Source organism: Centroberyx gerrardi, chromosome 12, assembly GCF_048128805.1.
Source record: "Centroberyx gerrardi isolate f3 chromosome 12, fCenGer3.hap1.cur.20231027, whole genome shotgun sequence".
Classification (NCBI taxonomy): domain Eukaryota; kingdom Metazoa; phylum Chordata; class Actinopteri; order Beryciformes; family Berycidae; genus Centroberyx; species Centroberyx gerrardi.
In genome coordinates, this window is record NC_136008.1 from 3,684,322 (window position 1) to 3,701,821 (window position 17,500).

At 43.9% G+C, this 17,500-nt stretch overlaps 2 protein-coding genes across 2 annotated transcripts in view; both read left to right on the plus strand.

Annotated features, from left to right (window-relative positions):
• The window catches only part of bbs9 (Bardet-Biedl syndrome 9), a 188,792-nt gene extending 171,834 nt beyond the window's left edge, over window positions 1-16,958 (plus strand). The window contains exon 24 of the mRNA XM_078287020.1: window positions 16,843-16,958. Within this exon, the coding sequence (XP_078143146.1) occupies window positions 16,843-16,958 (116 nt within the window). The remainder of the gene's footprint in view (window positions 1-16,842) is intronic.
• bmper (BMP binding endothelial regulator) overlaps window positions 1-17,500 on the plus strand; it is a 217,309-nt gene that overhangs the window by 177,254 nt on the left and 22,555 nt on the right. The gene's annotated exons all lie outside the window — the stretch shown is intronic.

A 17,500-nucleotide genomic window follows, 5' to 3' on the forward strand; every position in this document is an offset into this window, starting at 1 on the left:
ACGGTAAAAACCACCAGGCGGTTTTTTTTTTTTCCAGGAGGTTTGTAGAAAAAAAAGCAGGGCAGCGACGCAAAGGGAAGTGCTGAGAAGAGACTTTTCCTGTTTCTATTCATCTTAATTTAAATGGTGGAAGAGGTGGCACTTGTGTCTCTCATTACATCAGCAGCAAATTAAATCACATTCATTTTTTTTTTTGTGTGATACAATAAGACGAACATTATTGATCCCTGAGGGGAAAGTGAGTCGTTGAGAAAGAACAGAGGTGTGACTTCCAAAGAGCAAAAGGTACAAAAGGATATTAATCAAAAGGATATAAAGGAAATAAATAGAAAAAAACAACATGAAGAGATGGTGAATATGGAGCGTCTTCATGAAGAAAAGAGTTTCTACTGGATGAAAAGAAGTCTATGTAAAAAAAAAGTACCGCCTACTGTTACAAAATGATTGACAGCACAAAATTAAGATAAATTATGGTACTTTTTAAAGGATATAGCAAGGAACTGAAGACAATTTTACAACACTTTTACAGACTGGATGCTGTAGATGAAGACTTAAGGAAATGTTTTCTTTCAAGGTAGATATGTAAAGTTTGGGAAATTAACATAAGCATGGCTGCACACACACACACACACACACACACACCTCTAAACTCTCAAAGCTTCGGCCCTGTGTTTCTGCCCGCCTCTGAGCTTCTAGACCTCGGCCATAGAGGGCGCTGTGCCAGCTCAACCAATGACGATCCAAGCAGCTCTCTGTCTGTCCGGTGCTACTGTACATGACTGCACCATGTCTGTCTGTCGTCTGTCTGTCTGTCGTCTGTCTGTGTCTGAACCTTCTGTCCAATGGGAGCCTCTTGTTCAGCGTGACCCAGACGCTCGTCGGAGGCGTTGGCTTCTCTTGCTGCTGTCTGACTGATTGAAATCCCGTTTGATTTTCTCTGCGCTCTTTTTGCTAAAATCTAAATATTTCCACCTTGATGCTCTGAGCTCTAACTTGCCAATGCAGACGGTGAGAGAAGGAGGCCGGCGCTGTGCAGAGAGGCTCCTGTTGGACTGCAGGCTCTACATGTGAACCGTTTCAGAAAACGTTGAATGATTGTAATATAGAGTCAGTTTTGTACGTTGTTTTAGCTGTTCTGATGTCCCAGGCTCTCGTTGGTCTGAGTCTGTTTTTATAGCCACACAAGCAGGTGAATTATATCTGAAGAGCTTCATTCCTAAATGAGATACATTCCACTTATATCTAAAATAAATAAGAAATAAGAAATATTGGATATCGCTTTCGTATAGCAATTATATTTCTGAGTGGATATATAGCGTTTTGGAATCAAAGCCTATATTTAGCGCTGTATTGTCATTTTGTTTACTGTTAATTCATAAAAATGTCTTTTCTTGTCTGTCTGTGTTTGTTTTACACTCTTGTCTGGAAGGGAGGAATGTTGCCAGAGGAGCTCAAACAGAGTCATCTTCACCACACAAGTCGTCTGGTGTGGCTATTACAAAGAACCTCCCAATCTGTCGTTTCATGTGAATTACCAGCACTTCCAATGGTAAATATCACCTCCCATTACACCAGCAAGGCACCCTGAGAAGTGGCACCTAGTAGTGATAAATTTCAGGTTAATTTAGCCGCAACGACAGTAAATTAGCGTTCTGTAAATTGATACGTTACCGTTGATTGAAATTATTGATGTGCAACGTAAAGAACTACATTACCCATGTTGCCCTGTAACACCAATCCCATCCAGACAGGGTGTCACTCAGAGTCGGAAGTCGGAAATTCCCAGCCGGCGGGTCGGAATTCCGGTCCGATCCAGTAATCCAGCTCGAAAAAAACATGGACGACTGTGAGAGCTTATTTTCCCCATGAAACAGCTAATGTTACCTTAATATTAGACAATGATAGCTAGCTAGAGTATCAAGTGCAAATGTCCATTTCAAATTGATACGTTTAACCATTTACCACACAGGTGTCATGTCATGTGACTCTGAAAATCAAACTTAAGTGTATACTGAGGATTATAAACACGTAACTACAGTTTCTGTTGGCACATTTACCTCCGGGTCGATTAATCTGCACTGTCCCTGTTTACAAATAAATAAATAAATGAAATGTAAAAAATAAAGGTAAACTCTGTAGTGTTGACAGCGTGTGCCGCCATGTTGACGTGACGTCTGAATCCCAGAAACCTCGGAGTTGAGAAATCTCCCCCGAGTTTCTTCTACTTGAATTTCCGACTCGACGGTCCGTTCCGCCGCATTCTTCCCGGTAGGAAGCGGGAATTTCCGACTTTCCGACATTTCTGGAACGCAGCGGGAGTCTCGCATTTTTCCCTTTTTCCCCCCGGAGAGTTGTGGACAAAGTCTGGAAACCGACGTGGGACTCGTCACGCCGCCGGATGGGACTCTGCGGTTTCTGTAGTGATTGTTTGAGTGAATTTTTTTTTTTTTTTTTTTTTTTTGGTCTTGTTTTGGGCTTTGTGTAAACGTCCTGCGCTGGAGGCGAGGTCAGCCGGAGATTGGGTAACTGTGCTGAAGCGGAGACGCCGCTGTTTAATTTGGCAGCGGCGCTCTGTGTGAACATGGAGGAGCTTGAAGCCACACTGGAGAAGACTGGAGATAGAGTTACACTGCCAAACTCTCTCTCTCTCTCTCTCTCTCTGTCTCTCTCTCTCTCTCTCTCTCTCTCTCTCTCTCTCTCTCTCTCTCTCTCTCTCTCAGTTCATGTCTGTTTTTGTCTCTCAGTTTCTCTCTGTCTGAAACTTTCTGTTTTCGTCTCTTCTCTCAGTTCTCTCTCTCATTTTTGTCTCTCTTTCCCTCCGTCTCTCTCTTCAAATCTATCACTTTGTCTCTCTCCATCTCTTTTTAGTCTCTTCCCTCTCAATACACTCCTTCCTCCATCTCTCTTCTTTCAAATCGTTGCACTCTTTTATTTTTACCTCAATGCTCTCTCTCTCTCTCTCTCTCTCTCTCTCAGTTCATGTCTGTTTTTGTCTCTCAGTTTCTCTCTCTGTCTGAAACTTTCTGTTTTCGTCTCTTCTCTCAGTTCTCTCTCTCATTTTTGTCTCTCTTTCCTCTCTCTACACTCTTTCCCTCCATCTCTCTCTTCAAATCTATCACTTTGTCTCTCTCTCCATCTCTTTTTAGTCTCTTCCCTCTCTATACACTCCTTCCTCCATCTCTCTTCTTTCAGATCGTTGCACTCTTTTATTTTTACCTCAATGCTCTCTCTCTTCATCTTATTTTCTCTCTCTCCCTTTTTCATTTTTGTTTCCTTTCTATACTTTCCCTCCGTCTCTCTTTCTTCAAATCTCACACAACTCTTACCTTTTCTCTGTTTTTCTCTCTTTCCTCTCTTAGTACTCTTTCTCTCCATCTCTCTCCTCCATTCTCTCTCCATACTATCTACTATCACTTTGTCTTTCACTTTTTGCTTTTATCTCTGTTTTTGTCTCTTTCTTCTCCCTCTATCCTCTGTCTCTCCATCCCTCTCTCCTGATCTGTTTCTTTCTGTTTTCATCTTTCCCCTTTCTTCCATCTCTCATACAACTATCAGTCTTTCTTTTTCTCTCTTTCCCTTTCTGTTTTTACCTCTTTCCTCTGTACTCTTTTCCTCCATCTCTTCCTTCAAATCTCTCACAACTACAGTATCTCTCTCTCTCTATGCATGTCTCTCTTTCTCTTTCCATTCTCTCAATACTCTCTCCATCTTTTTCTCTCTTCAAATCTTTCACAAACTTATCACTGTTTCTTTCTGTGTTTTTGTCTTCCTTTCTCTTAATTTCTCTCTGTTTCTTCCTTCCAGTTTCTCTCCCAAATCTTCATCTCTCTTTCTTTCTCCCTCTGTTTTCTCTCTCTCAGGTTTGCGTTCTGTATATTCTGTGACTTCAAACTTTATTTTCCTCTTCAGTCCCTTGTGTCCTCTTCACGCCTCTGTGCAGTAAACCAGCTCTGATGTCAGGAACATTTCTCCACACACACCCTTCTGTAAAACACATCAAACAACACGACTTCTGAAAGTGTGACTGTGCCACAGAGAGAATGTAATAAAGCCGTTGTTTTGGATTTAGACTTTTAGAAAGAGCCGGCTCAGTGTGGGTTTTATTCGCGGCGCTCTGTCTCTCCGGGTTTTAAGGCGTAAACGCAGCGGATTAGATAATTGCCGCATCACTTTACACTCCTGATCTGACGTTTCAATGGCTGCTGTGCGGATTTGAAGCGTCAGCGGCGTCTCACACCGCCGAGGGGAGCGTGACTCGAGCACATCTCCTGTCCCGTGGGTAATGTTGCCGGATCGTGTTTCTTTTCTGTGTTAACAGGACAGATAATGTGTTTTGTTCCCTGGGGAATGTTACCAGAAAATATATTTTGTTCCCTGGGTAACGCTGCTACATCATATTTTCACTTCCCCGCGTAATGTTACCAGATCATAATTTGTTTTCCATGTGGAAATTTACTAGAAAATATATTTGGTTCCCTGGGTAAGACGACTAGATCACATTTTCTGTGCTATAGGGAACATTACTCAATCATATTTTCTGACCAACTGGGAACATTACTAGAAAATATATTTGGTTCCCTGCATAAGACGACTAGATCATATTTTCTGTTGTACGGGGAATGTCACTACAGTTTTGTATATTTTTGTAGATCAGCTAGACTACAGTGTTTATACTTTATACTTCATGTATGCTACTAGTTAAATTATCTTATTTTGCCTTGAAATAAGTCGAGCTCAGAGCGGTTCCAGACAGCTCTAGATGAACAGCTGCTGACGCTGCAAAGTCAAATCCAGTGCGAAGCCGCCTGATGCTTCAGGTGAATTTGACCGTCAAAAGAAAAGCCGGCAGATTTGAACTTTCCAGGTCATGTGTGTGATGTGTTTATCTGCTCATGTTCCTGTCAAGCAGCTGAAATGTGTGTATTGCTGCATTCGCGGAAAAAAACCCACAGAACTGCAATTTCACAGTTTTTCTTTTTCGAGCTGAAGTTTTACAAAGTCAATTACGTGTCGAGTGAATTTCATGACCCTTGGGCCCTTGGAACCTGTAAAAAAAAAAAAAAAAAAAAAAAAAAGCATTCCTTTCTTCCTTCCTGAAGAGCCGACCTTTCGCAGATATGTGGCTTCTGTCCGACAACAGAGATATATGCCAAGAGATTAAGTTGTAGCCCAACTTCCCTGTGAAAAGCTTGTAAAACCAGGGAGAGTACGGGGAGTGATAGATCCCAGACCTCCCAGACCAACCGCAGCTCTCCGACAAATACCTCTCCGCCCTTAAAGAGACACGAGGAACACTTCACTTCACATCCTCTACCTGCTGAAATGCACAGGGAGTCGAACCCGTCACCCTGAGGTGTCGGTGCCTTGCTCAGTTCCACTTTACATCGGTCCTATTCCAGTGTTTGAACCTGTGGAGAGGAATGTGAGTACCAGAGGTGTGATCAAGTCAAGTCCCAAGTCTAAATGTAGATTATCAAGTCAAGTCCATGTCATTAATGTCAAGTCTCAAGTCTAAATGTAGAACAGCAAGTCAAGTCAAAACAAATCAAGAGTCCAGTATCAATTTAATATCTTAAAGGTCCCATCTTCTCCACTTTCCAATGTTTTATTTTCTGTCTTGAGGTCCATTCAAAGCTGTGTGTGTGGTGTCATGAACCAAAAAACACTCTCCAGCATCTCTCTGAGCCTTACCAAGAACAGGCTGTTTCTGTCGCTGTGTCTTTAAGGCTCATTAATATTAACGACGCCTCTATTCTGATTGGCTAACCGTTCCAAGAGTGAAACGTGAGACGCCGCGGCCCGGCGGCTACAGGTAGGGAAAACTCTCCGGTAATAAACGATGACAACCGCTCGACCGCTTTGAAAAAAACACTTTGTTAGTCTATTATTTCTTACAAAAATGATAATGAGCGAACCTTTGTGACGCCACAAAGTTACGGAAGTCCAAACGGCTCGTTTAGAGGCTCGCTTTTCTAATATGGATTGTGTGGATTTAGTTGGCGACCGTGCGTTTTGATGCTTTCACCATGTTTAGATAGACCGTCCAACTCCTTTATCATCACAGAGGCAAGGGGAGTCCTGCTTTACACCATATGGACCTTTAAAAAACAATAAATATCTAGGACTTTTCAATGCAATATGGTTTTAATAGGATAAAAACTTGGTAAGAGCGTCATGAGTTTGATTTCTATAATCAGTTTCAACTTCAATAAATTCAATCATTCCATACAAATTCAGAAAACAGAATTTAAATTCAGTCGTCCGCTGGAACAAATCTCATCACTTTCAATCTAAGTCATTTACACAAACACAAGATCTCAAGTCAAGACTTTAGAAACCTTTTCAAGTCAGAGTCAAGTCCCAAGTCACCAGAACCCAAGTCAAGTCAAGTCTCGAGTCTTCATGCATCAAGTCGAGTCTCAAGCAATGAAAACAGTGACTCGAGTCCCCACCTCTGGTAAGTACACATGAATACTGTGCAAGTACTTCATCAAAATCTCTCTATAAACCTCTAAAACATGCACTTACAAGGGTGCAAACGTGCAATATAAGTACAAACAATTACATGGTACAATTTGTCCTTTTATTGTCTTGTCACACCCATGTAAGTATTTTATACATTGAGGAGATTTTCATCAAAGGAAAACTCCACCCTGAAACACTTTCATGGTGTTTATGTGCTTTTCATTCCTGGCTCCATTTAGTAGTTTGATGTATTTTTCTTCTTGGTGGATAACCGGCCAATCGTAGACGAGGTGACGTCACCTCCAGATATTTCCAGCAGCTACAGTGGAGTTTGATATGAGAAAATGTTTCAGGATGTAAAACATCAGCGGTAAACGTCAGGTTTTGGTGTCAGTCCCTCAGAATCGAAGAGCGAGGGCTTCTTTCTAGAGCCGCCATTTTGCACCGAGAGACGTTCAACAATCATACAGGGAGAGATCCATCGTAGAAGAGGAGAGAGACCGATTTCTCCTCCCAGAATGCAATGCGGCCACACGGCAGGCTGGGGTTTGAGGAGGGAGCGACTCACTTTTTCTCGACTGGAAAAACGCTCTGTTGCTCTTACTATCACTGTAACGATCACTCTCTCCACCTTAACATATAACCCACAGCTGAAAGCAACAAGTGCATGCCCCTTCTCTGGGGGTTTCTCGAAAGGCATTCTGGGAAATGTAGGAAATCACTTGCACTGTGAGGTAAAGTGTAACTGTAACATGCCCTCCCTAAGCATAGTTTATTTTAACAAAAGTAAAAGCACATTGTATTGAAAGACAAAGCATCTAAAACACATTAAAGTCACAGTATAATTTCCAACCTTGTCCTCGAATGTAAAAAAACACGGTGGTTAGAAGGCGGCTTTAAAACGTCTCACTATTCTGCACATGAGCCCATCCCATATGTGACCGAGTCAGCATAATGTAAAATGAACACAATGCCTATAGAGAGTCACAGTATCAATTAGTGCGTCAATGTCATGACTGGAATATACAGAGCCAGCGCGTCGCCGTGGAAACAATAACCTTACAATTACCCCACTTTTATGTATATATACAGATGTATGTTGCTGAGTGCAGTCATACATATAGTAGGAGAGCAGAGGAACAATACTGTGAGGTTGGTGTAAGGAGTGGAATGGAAATGCATGGAATAACAGGTTCTTATGGTCAAAATGACACATTTGCACAAACGAAGCCCGCATTAGCCTCGGACTCAGCAGTGTGAACAGGCTTGCTGCACGATTGGATCACACGTTTGCTTGTGTTGCCTGGCGGAAAACCTTCTTATTTCCTCTTCCGGTTCATTGCCTTTGTTTCCATCCGAGAGCTCACATCTCCTGCTGAACTCTCCGTCTTGTCTCCTGGTTTGATTTAGCAGGTGAAAATGCCACCTTCTTTTCCTTCTTTGTTCTTTTTTCAGTGCAGGATATAATGAAACAGCTTCTAAATCCTCATATTCCCTCAGCTGCCTGCTCTGTCACCACAGGCACTGCTGTCGTTTTCTGAGTTTTGGTCACCGCAATTTCCAGTTTCCATGGGTTACAGCTGGCGTTTTCATCGTCCTGCGCTCCCACTGGTGTGGACTGTAAATACACAAACAAGCTGCAGTGAGTAAACACACATTTGTATGTAATGTAATGTATATAATCCACTGATCCCTGGAGGGGAAATGTGTCTTTTCTTTTCCCCTGGAAACGGCTCTTCCGGTTTGTTTTTCTGCCCAGGTAGACCAGGTTTCCTTTGTTAGCTTAGCTACAACTCTAGCTACTTAGCCAAGTAAATTAGTTATTGTAATTAATAAAATAACTTTCCACACCAGGGATTAATCAAGGCAATAGTTTTCATTTAAAGCCATAACAGGCTGTTGCACGATTAGCCTACGTCGGTTTCACGACAGTTTTGTTTCGCTAGCTAGCTAACTGGAACAGCTTCCTAAAAAACTGAACATCAGCGCCAGGCTCCGCCCAGGAGAAATTTGACTGGTGTGAATTCTGATGACGGCCCACAGCGCCGCCGCCCCTTAACCAACCATTGTGTTTAAATTGCCCCAAAGCTGCTTAGGAGCTATCAAAGGTGGTACCATTGTGTTACGGGACGGTGTCTCTAACCACTGGTCCACTGTGCCTCCAACAGACAGCTGAGTTAGACAGCTGGGTCTCCCCCCCCCCGGCCCCGGCCCCCGGCCCCCGGCCCCCAGGGCCAGACCTGCCGGCTACAGGGGGCTTTAACCCCGGGGCCGCCGGGGGCCGCCGGGCTCCGCCTCGCGTCTGCAGCCAGTCTGAGGCAGGAGGAGCCACAGACTGCCTGTAAACCTCTGGAGCAAAACTCACCCCAGATCACTCCAGTCAAACACCAGAGTCACTCCTCATCTTCCATCACTGGTGGAAAACTCATCTCTACAACAAGTGCATCACTTTACCTTCCCTACTACTACTGACTGTCCCATTTAGCTCTTACATGATCGCTTTAAGGCCACAGGAATATTGTGAGCTGAACTCTGCATTCTTTATATTTGGTTACTTGTGGAAAGAGTGAAACCTATGAGTAGAATATTCCTTATACATTATCTAATGGGATTATTTACTGCTGATTGAAATGATAGTGACAATAAACTGTTCCTCATTGTGCCGGAGTTCCTCTGGGACCATTTCAAGGATGCCTGGAGTTTCAGAGCCACTGTCCTATAGGATCCTTCAGGTACCGCTGGTGGACCCGGACCCCACTTCGCTTTCTAAAAAACACTCCCTCTATCTCTCTCCTTCGCTGATATTCTATTTCACTCTTGCATGATCATTCTGTGATCACAGGAATATTGCAAAAGTGTTAAAGTCCTCGCCTTTGCATTCTTAAATTTCCTCCTCCTCCTCCTCCTCCTCACCCAGACGGTCTTGATGTATCGCTGTTTTAGCTTAGCACAAAAAGCGGGGATTCCTTCCTGGGACGGGCCGTTCGGTTTGGTCCTGCGTCCTCAGCCGCTCTCCTCCCCGTTCCTCCAGGCTTTTAAACACTGCTGGAGTTCCTGAGGATACACACTCTTAAAAAAAAGATGATCTGCTTTCAACACAGTGGAACAACACATTCTTTTTTAACCCTCATTTATCCAGGAAAAGTTTGTTTCTTCTTCTGCAACACTATTATCTGTTATTTTGTAAAGCTTGAGCATTTCAACTATATGACAAATTTCCATCAATCTGGATTAAGTAATTGTATCTTAAATGAAGTATTCGGAAGATCAAGATTTAGGAAATTACCTTTTTGATGTTTATGAAACGGATTCAAATAAAGTGACTGAATAAAGTTAAATGTATGCAGTGTGTGCTCATGATACCAATGCATTTCAAATCTATTTTATCGACAAGACAAATTTCCATCAAACTGAAATGATTAAACTCTACATTATCTGCTCACATTGATCCAATAGCAGTCAGACACTTAAAACAGTTTTAATTCATTTCACCACCATTCATTTCAGTCAAGTTGATATTAAACCAACACGTTTTTCATGAAACTTTTTATCTGGATAAAATCAGGTTAGATCTTTATCCTTAATACTTAAAAGGGGCAATGCTCGTTTTTCTGAGCGTAGAGAGAATATCCCGCAATCTAAATGTCACAGGTTTGATTCCCAGCACCAGCCAGTGCGTCCCGCTGAAGTGTCCGAGAGCAGGGAGCTGAATCCCTGCTCCCCCACTGTAACTTCCCTCTGAATGAGAAATCCCTAAAATACCTAAAAACTCAAATAAATTAGAGTAAAGTAGTACTATATCCCAGGGTGTGTGTCCTGTACGGTGTGGGAGGAGGGTCAGTCAGGTGTTGGGACTGTGTGGGCCGGCCTGCAGCAGGCGGGACGCCTCGCTCCTCTCTGCTGCCATCTAGTGGATAATAACACTGAAACTCAATCTGAGGCTACTGCTGAGGACAGGCAGCACACACACACACACACACACACACACACACACATACACACACACACTATCTCTATGACACACTCGCCCCCTGACACTCTTTGATGCCGTCTCTCTTCTTGACACACACTATTTCTTTGATACAAACTCTCCTTGTCACACTTTTTTGATTCTCTTTTTGACACTTTTTTTTTTACACTATTTCTTTGATACACACATTCTCTTTGACACACTCTTTTTTGACTCTGACACACACACATTCTCTTACTTTTTGACACACACACTCTCTCTTTGACACACTATCTTTCTCTCTCTCTTTTTGACACTATCTCTTTGACACATACTCTCCTTTTTTGACACTCTCTCTTTGACACACACACTCTCTCCCTCTCTCCCTAACACACACACCTGCTCTGTCCCTGGTGTGTGTGTGTGTGTGTGTGTGTGTGTGTGTGTGTGTGTGTGTGTGTGTGTGTGTGTGTGCAGCAGAGATAGAGCAGTGCTGGCTGACAGTCAGAGCCAGTTAAAAGGGGCTGGGTCATAATTATTTCTTTGAAGACTCGCTTTTCCTTCCCGTCGGAGCTTCTGACGAGTTTCACTTTAAAGAGTCTGAGAGCAACAACAAGAACAGACGCTCCGCTTTACTGTCGCCCACACACTTCACATTTATGAGAAAATAACGCTGAAATACATTGTTGTTGATTCTGCAGAGTGACATGCTGAATTTAAATGGGACAAGTTAAGTCAGCGAAGCCATTTCATCAAATGTTTTCCTGTCACAGAGCCACAGACAGACTCACATTAGAGCCACAAAGCCTGAATGAGAAAATTTTGTCTGACGAAACCCCAATATGGAAGATTTCTGTTCTTAGTTCTGATTTAGTTTTGAATTGTAGATCTGTCTCCACTGTGCATGAGGAGATAACAGAGGTGCAAGTGAAACCTGATTAAAATGTTCTTATACTTTCTCTAATGGGGATAATTTCTAAAGAGAAATAACAGTGAAATGAAACTCTTCCTCATCTTGCTGGGGACCCGCTGAGATCTTGTCAAGGACCCCTGCGGGTCCCCAGACCCCGGTTTGGGAACCGCTGACCTCTGACCCTTTCAAGTAGCCCTAATGTGTCCTGGACTCCACTGTGACATAAACAAGGCTCGCTCATTTTCCACAGGAGCCAGGGAGCGAGTGACACGACCTGCACCTGACTTCAGCCCCCCTCCTCTTCCTCCTCCTCTTCTTCTTCTTGCTCTCCCTCTTCTTCCTCCTCTTCTTCTTCTTCTTCTTCTCAAACATTTACATTTACAGCGTAGAGACATGAAGCACATGGAGCTCCCCCGGTTTGTTGGTAATGAAACTGGATCCGATAGCAGGAGGTGGGTCTCTCTCTCTCTCTCTCTCTCACACACACACACACACTCTCTCTCTCTCTCTCTCTCTCTCTCTCTCACACACACACACACACACACACACACACACACACACACACACACACACACACACACACACACAGCTTTATTGTGCAGAGAGGTTCAGTAGCAGGCAGACAGAGCAGAGCAGGGAGATTTGGACCTCAGATTGCTGGGATTATTAAAAACCCCTCCTGGAGACTTTTCAAATACCAAGGGACTAGAGGAGGTCTGGGGGGGTTTTGGAGAGGGTCTGGAGGGTTTTGGAGAAGGTCTGGAGGAGGACTGGAAGAGGAAGAGGTCTGCAGGAGGTCTGGAGGAGGAGGAGGTCCCCGGTTTAACTGAGGAGGCAGGGCTTTGGCTTTCTGGTGTGCTCCGACACCAGAGGTCCGCTTTAATACCAGAGGGGAGGAGAGGCAGAGAGAGAGAGAGAGAGCGAGAGAGAGAGAGAGAGAGAGAGAGAGAGAGACTCTGCAGTCCACTCCTCCGTCCGCGACAGTCGGCATCGAGCATCCATGTGCCAAACGGACCTCGGATCCCGTGCGCAGATTTACAGCAGGAGCAACTTTCTGTCCAAACTTCAGATTAGCAGGCAGCGGATCAGAGGATGAGCGGAGTCTGAACAGCTCGCCGGCTCTTACAAACCGGCTGTTTATCTTTTTTAAAGCTCAGTATCCCTCCGGTCGCTCCGGTTCGGACTGTTCTTGGATTGCCGCAGGAGAGCGAAAGTCTTTTTTTTTTTTTTTTTAATTCCCAAATCAGCCGCGACTTCCCTCCGGATCTTCACACCCGGGACTTTTCACTGACTTTTTACTTTTATGTTTTTTTTGGATGTTTTTCACTCCCTTCGGACTCTTGCTCTGCGTGCACGACATGCGCAACCCCGCTGTCTCCTGTCTGTCCGCGCGTCTTTGTCATTGTAATGTCGCTGTAATCTCCGCGCGTCGGGCTAATTGTCGTTTTGCATTTCAACGCAAAGTGACAAACTGAAGGGTTTCTATCTCGGCTGGAGTAAAAGGACTGAGGACGGCAGGAGAAAAAAAACCCGATCCTGGATCTGTTTCACTGGATTTCATCTGCGCTTCTCTCCCACACCGACCAGCTGGATTGCTTTGATTTATTCCCTTTTTTTCCACCAAACTCTTTAATACTTTCTGTTTATTTTTGTGCGCCTGGACCGAACCTGAGGATGTTGCTGCGTTGTTTAAACCCTTCCTCCTGGTCCACCTGTAGGTTTCTATTCTGGTTTTTGTTGCTCCAAACGCCCCGGTCCTCCTCTCCACTAATTACAGGTAAGATTAAAGGGATCGTATGGCTTGATAATAACACAACAAAACACCCACCGTGCGTAAAATCTACCCAAACCCCCCGGTTATTTAGTCTGCTGCCTCTCCGTCTCCGTCCTCTTTCAGTCTGCCGCGTCTCTGCGCGGGGGGTGCAGGGAATAAAAGTCACTTCAGCTTTAGTATTTCTGACCACCAGTGATGTAGCGGTAAATTACAAGGTGGGTAAACTAGGCTGACCTCCAGTCGGTGATCACCATGAGGTAAACAACCACCAATATGAAGAAAAATCACTCACATCTGCAGAGAAGTGCGCATTTATGCGTATTATTTCCAAAATACGCCCTCCTCCGAGATTTTACATCAGTTTGACACCATTTACTATCATGCACACTCTGAATTTATGTTTTTGACAGCTTGAAAAAGGTGGTTCAACTCTATTCTGCAAATAAAAAAGTGGGTGAATTGAGATTAGGCAGGTTTACCCTCCACTTCATCCCGCTGACAGCTTCACCAAACTTCAGCCAGGGAGTTGATAAGATATCACGGCTCTCTGGTGAGAATATCCCGCCTCAGTACCGTTTAACCCGGGTTATCCTCTCTGTACCGCGCGGGGAACCGGCCCGTTTAGAAGCGGGGATGCAGTGAAGGATAAATCCACCTGAACCCAGTTTACAAGCGTGTTTATTTGCAGAAATTGATTTTTTAAAACTGATATTAATCTTCATGACATGAATTCATGGTATTCATCATAGTAAGTGATATCAAACTGATGTTAGTCCTATGAGGATATGGATTTTAAACAGGAGGAAAGCATGAATTCATGATTTTCTGGAAATATTTCTTCATACTAGCGGTGATTTGCGTTACGGTGATCACCGGCTGGTCGCAGTTTATCCACCTTTTTATTTCCCACTGCATCACATCTTTTCTCCAACCTGTTCTAACTGAACTGTATCTCGGCCTCTCCTCGCTCTCTCTCTCCCGGTCTAAAGCTGCTGTTCTCTGGACTGTTTCCCTTTGAAAGCTCTTGACAGGCGCATTGCATCATAGGATATCGCTGTTTGCCCTGCAGCGCCGTTGAGAAATGAGAATAATAGCAATAGAGAATAAAAGGTGTATCTCGTCCTGCAGTAGCTCGGCCTACATGCGTCTTATCGCTGAGTAAACAGCAGAAGGACTTTCCTGCTTTTACTGATCTTTCTCCTCCAGCGCGTTGAAATCTGCTCATAGAAGGAAGTGCATTATGAATAAAAATGGCTTATTATTATTATTATTATTAATATGTGTTCGGGTTAGGGAGGGTCAAGCAGTGGCTGCCAAACCAGGGTCCTCCAACGGTCCTTTATTTAGAGGCTTTACAGGGTCCGCAGCAAAAACATGATTAGTTTGATTTCAGCATAATTTCATGAACTAGAAGTTAGAAAACAGAGAGAAAATATAATAATGACTATTCTGATTAGAGTGTCCTCTCTCTATTTATCTCCCCTTCTCCAGTATCAACTAATTTACATCATGAAAAGTCAGAGAAACCGTTTTTTTCCACCTCTAATTAAGTGATCAAACCTTTCAGTTTCTTCACTGTTATCTCGGTAGAGACAGAAAGAAAAAACTCTCCCCAGGTGTGAATCTGTCAGTCAAATCCTGTTTCAGATGGGAGTGTGTGGTGGAAAGTGTGTGTGTGTTCGGCATGAAACAGTGTGGGGAACGGCAGACTTGGAGGGTGAGAACCAACAACCTGCTGTGTGTGTATCAGCTGAGGGGCAGCAGGCTGCAGCGTTGTGGTCTAATCCCAGAGGATCAGATTCCTCCACCTGGTATTCCAAATATGCGCTATATCATCTGTCTATTGTCTCCTTTGGGTTTTGGGGGGCTTGGGGGGCTTGGGGGGTCTGGGACGGAGCGGGCGAGTGTTTCACCGCAGCAGGGTGGCCCACTGGTTACACAGACCGTCCTGGTGGCTCAGGTGGCAGGAGTGTGTACCGTGTGACCACCAGGACGTCCTGGGTTAGAATCCTCCCCAGGACCTTTGTCGCATGTCATCCCCCTTTCTCTCTTCCAATCTTTCTTGTCTCTCTCTCTGCTGTGAATGATCAATTAGAGGCTAAAATGCCCCCTCAAAAAAGTCTGTCGAATAGAGAGGTTGTCTTCTAACTGAAAGGTCACAGGTTGGAGCCCCGGGACGGTGCACAGGTCCTGCTGAAGTGTCTCTGAGCAAGACGCTGAACCCCCTCTACCGGCTCGCTGTCGATAAGAAAGCCTAGATAGAAAGATAAGAGACAAATGCACAGCAATTGGCTGTTTAAAAACAAGAGAGAAAGATTTTTTAAGAAGGAGGTGTCCCCCCCCCCCCCCTTCCTCCTCCTCCTCCTCACCCCTATTGAAAGCCCTGCTGGTTTAATTAGACGCGAAGGCTGTAAATTTTACAGCGGTGGCGGAGTCGGCAGGCTTCGTCTGCTCTGCCCCAATCAACAGCCTGCTTTCTGCTGAGCTCACAGCAGACAGACAGACAGTGTGAGGCTGCATGGTAATGTAGAGACTGAGTTCAGGTGGGTTTACCCTCTTAAACATCAACAATACATCTCTCATATAGACTATACTCTGACAACACCTGATAGCTGCCCATTAACTAATAGCATCAACTTTCTAACTCATAAACCAGGTGACAATATGGCTTTCACCTATAAAAAGGTATTTAGCTGCTGCTCTTACCCACAGTAACAGCAGAAAAAGCTTCAAGTCTTACATCACCAACAGAAGATCAAGGGTCAGAGGTCACAGCACGCTGATAATAGATGGAACAAATATTCCTCCAAACAGGTCGCTAGTCTTTAATTTTCGTATAGACTATACAACTACTAATAAAGAATGTTGGTTTTTCATTTAATGTACATTTTATTGTCGTACACAGTAAGAAGTCACAAAGCTTTTGGTGACACTTGAGATGAAACTTTAATGTTCCCAGAGGAGAAACTGCATCACTGCAGCAGCAGAATTCCAGGTGAAAATGAAGACTTGGATATAGACAGAGGTGGGAAATAGCAGAAAGTTGAATCTGGATAGAAATACAATAAAGTCAGAGAGGATAAGAAGCATCCTGGGCTTTCTGATCCATACAGGTATACAGTCCAGTGCATCGGCACAGTGTGTGCAGTTTATTACAATGCTTTTCTATAGTTTCATACAGACTGGTCTAATGAAATGGATGAATCCATTTACCTTCAACTCTGGGTTCGATTCCCAACTCAAGTTTTCTACTAGAAGTTCTCATTTTCAGCAAAAGTCAAACTAAATCTGATTCCAGCTCCTGTAACTTTATCTCAGCATGATGGACTTGTCTGTCTCTTCTTCTGTGGTGTTCATACCAGTTAAGAACACATGAAGAAACAGCTGAATATGAGCATCAGTCCAGACTTCATTTTGTTCTGCTAGGCTTTCCAAGCATGAGGAACCACATCTGTCTGCTTCTACCCATAATCCCTTGTGTTTCGAGGTGGTTTCCTGTAGCTGGTTGGATTAACGAACCGCACCACAGTTCTCTGGTTAGAGGACTGAGACTCTCGGTGCCGTTATTTGGTGCCACCAGAGTTCAAAGGTCATTGCTCTCACCTGGACAAACCAACTGAACTGAAGGAGGAAACACTGCAGAGTTCAGATAAACGGAACATGAACTCGCTGGGTGTCACTCTGGGTGTCACTCTGGGTGTCACTCCTGTCTCCTCTGACCTGTCCTGCCGTCCCTCACAGGTACTGAAGCCAGCTGTGAGAACGAAGGCGAGGTTCTCCACATCCCCAACATCACCGACAATCCCTGCATCACCTGCGTCTGCCTGGTAAGAGACAATATCACATTTCCCACTTGAACCTCCAGTCAGACATATTGCACAACCGGTTTTTGTTGCGGTGACATTGAGTTATTGTCTGTCATTGCCTCGCCGCCCTGTTTGTTCTCGGCACCTCCGCTGCTGTAATTGCTGCCTCAGCCTTTGCCAAATGGGCTGACTGGATAAACTGACCTCTTTAGCGCTGATAGTGATATTTGTAAAGTGATTATTGTGCTTTATGTGGTGTGACTTATCAGCAGGTTGTGAAAGATTTTGTGAGACTGGGACAGGACTTTATAGTGTCAGTTTTTGGTGTGTTTTTTTTTGAGAAACAGAAGAATTTCTTTGTGAAACATGAAGTTTGGGATTGCATGCTGTAAAAGGAAATCTTGTCAGTTCAATGCAAATGATTTGTAAGAGTAGGAAAGGGCTTTATTGTTGAGTTTTAGGTTGTTTTTAAAGGATTTACAGATAAATTCTCAGTGAAACATGAAGTTGGGATTGTGCGCTTTAAAAGTCGGTTCTCACAGTTCATTGCAAATGGATTGTGAGAGCAGGAAAGGAATTTATAATCAGGTTTT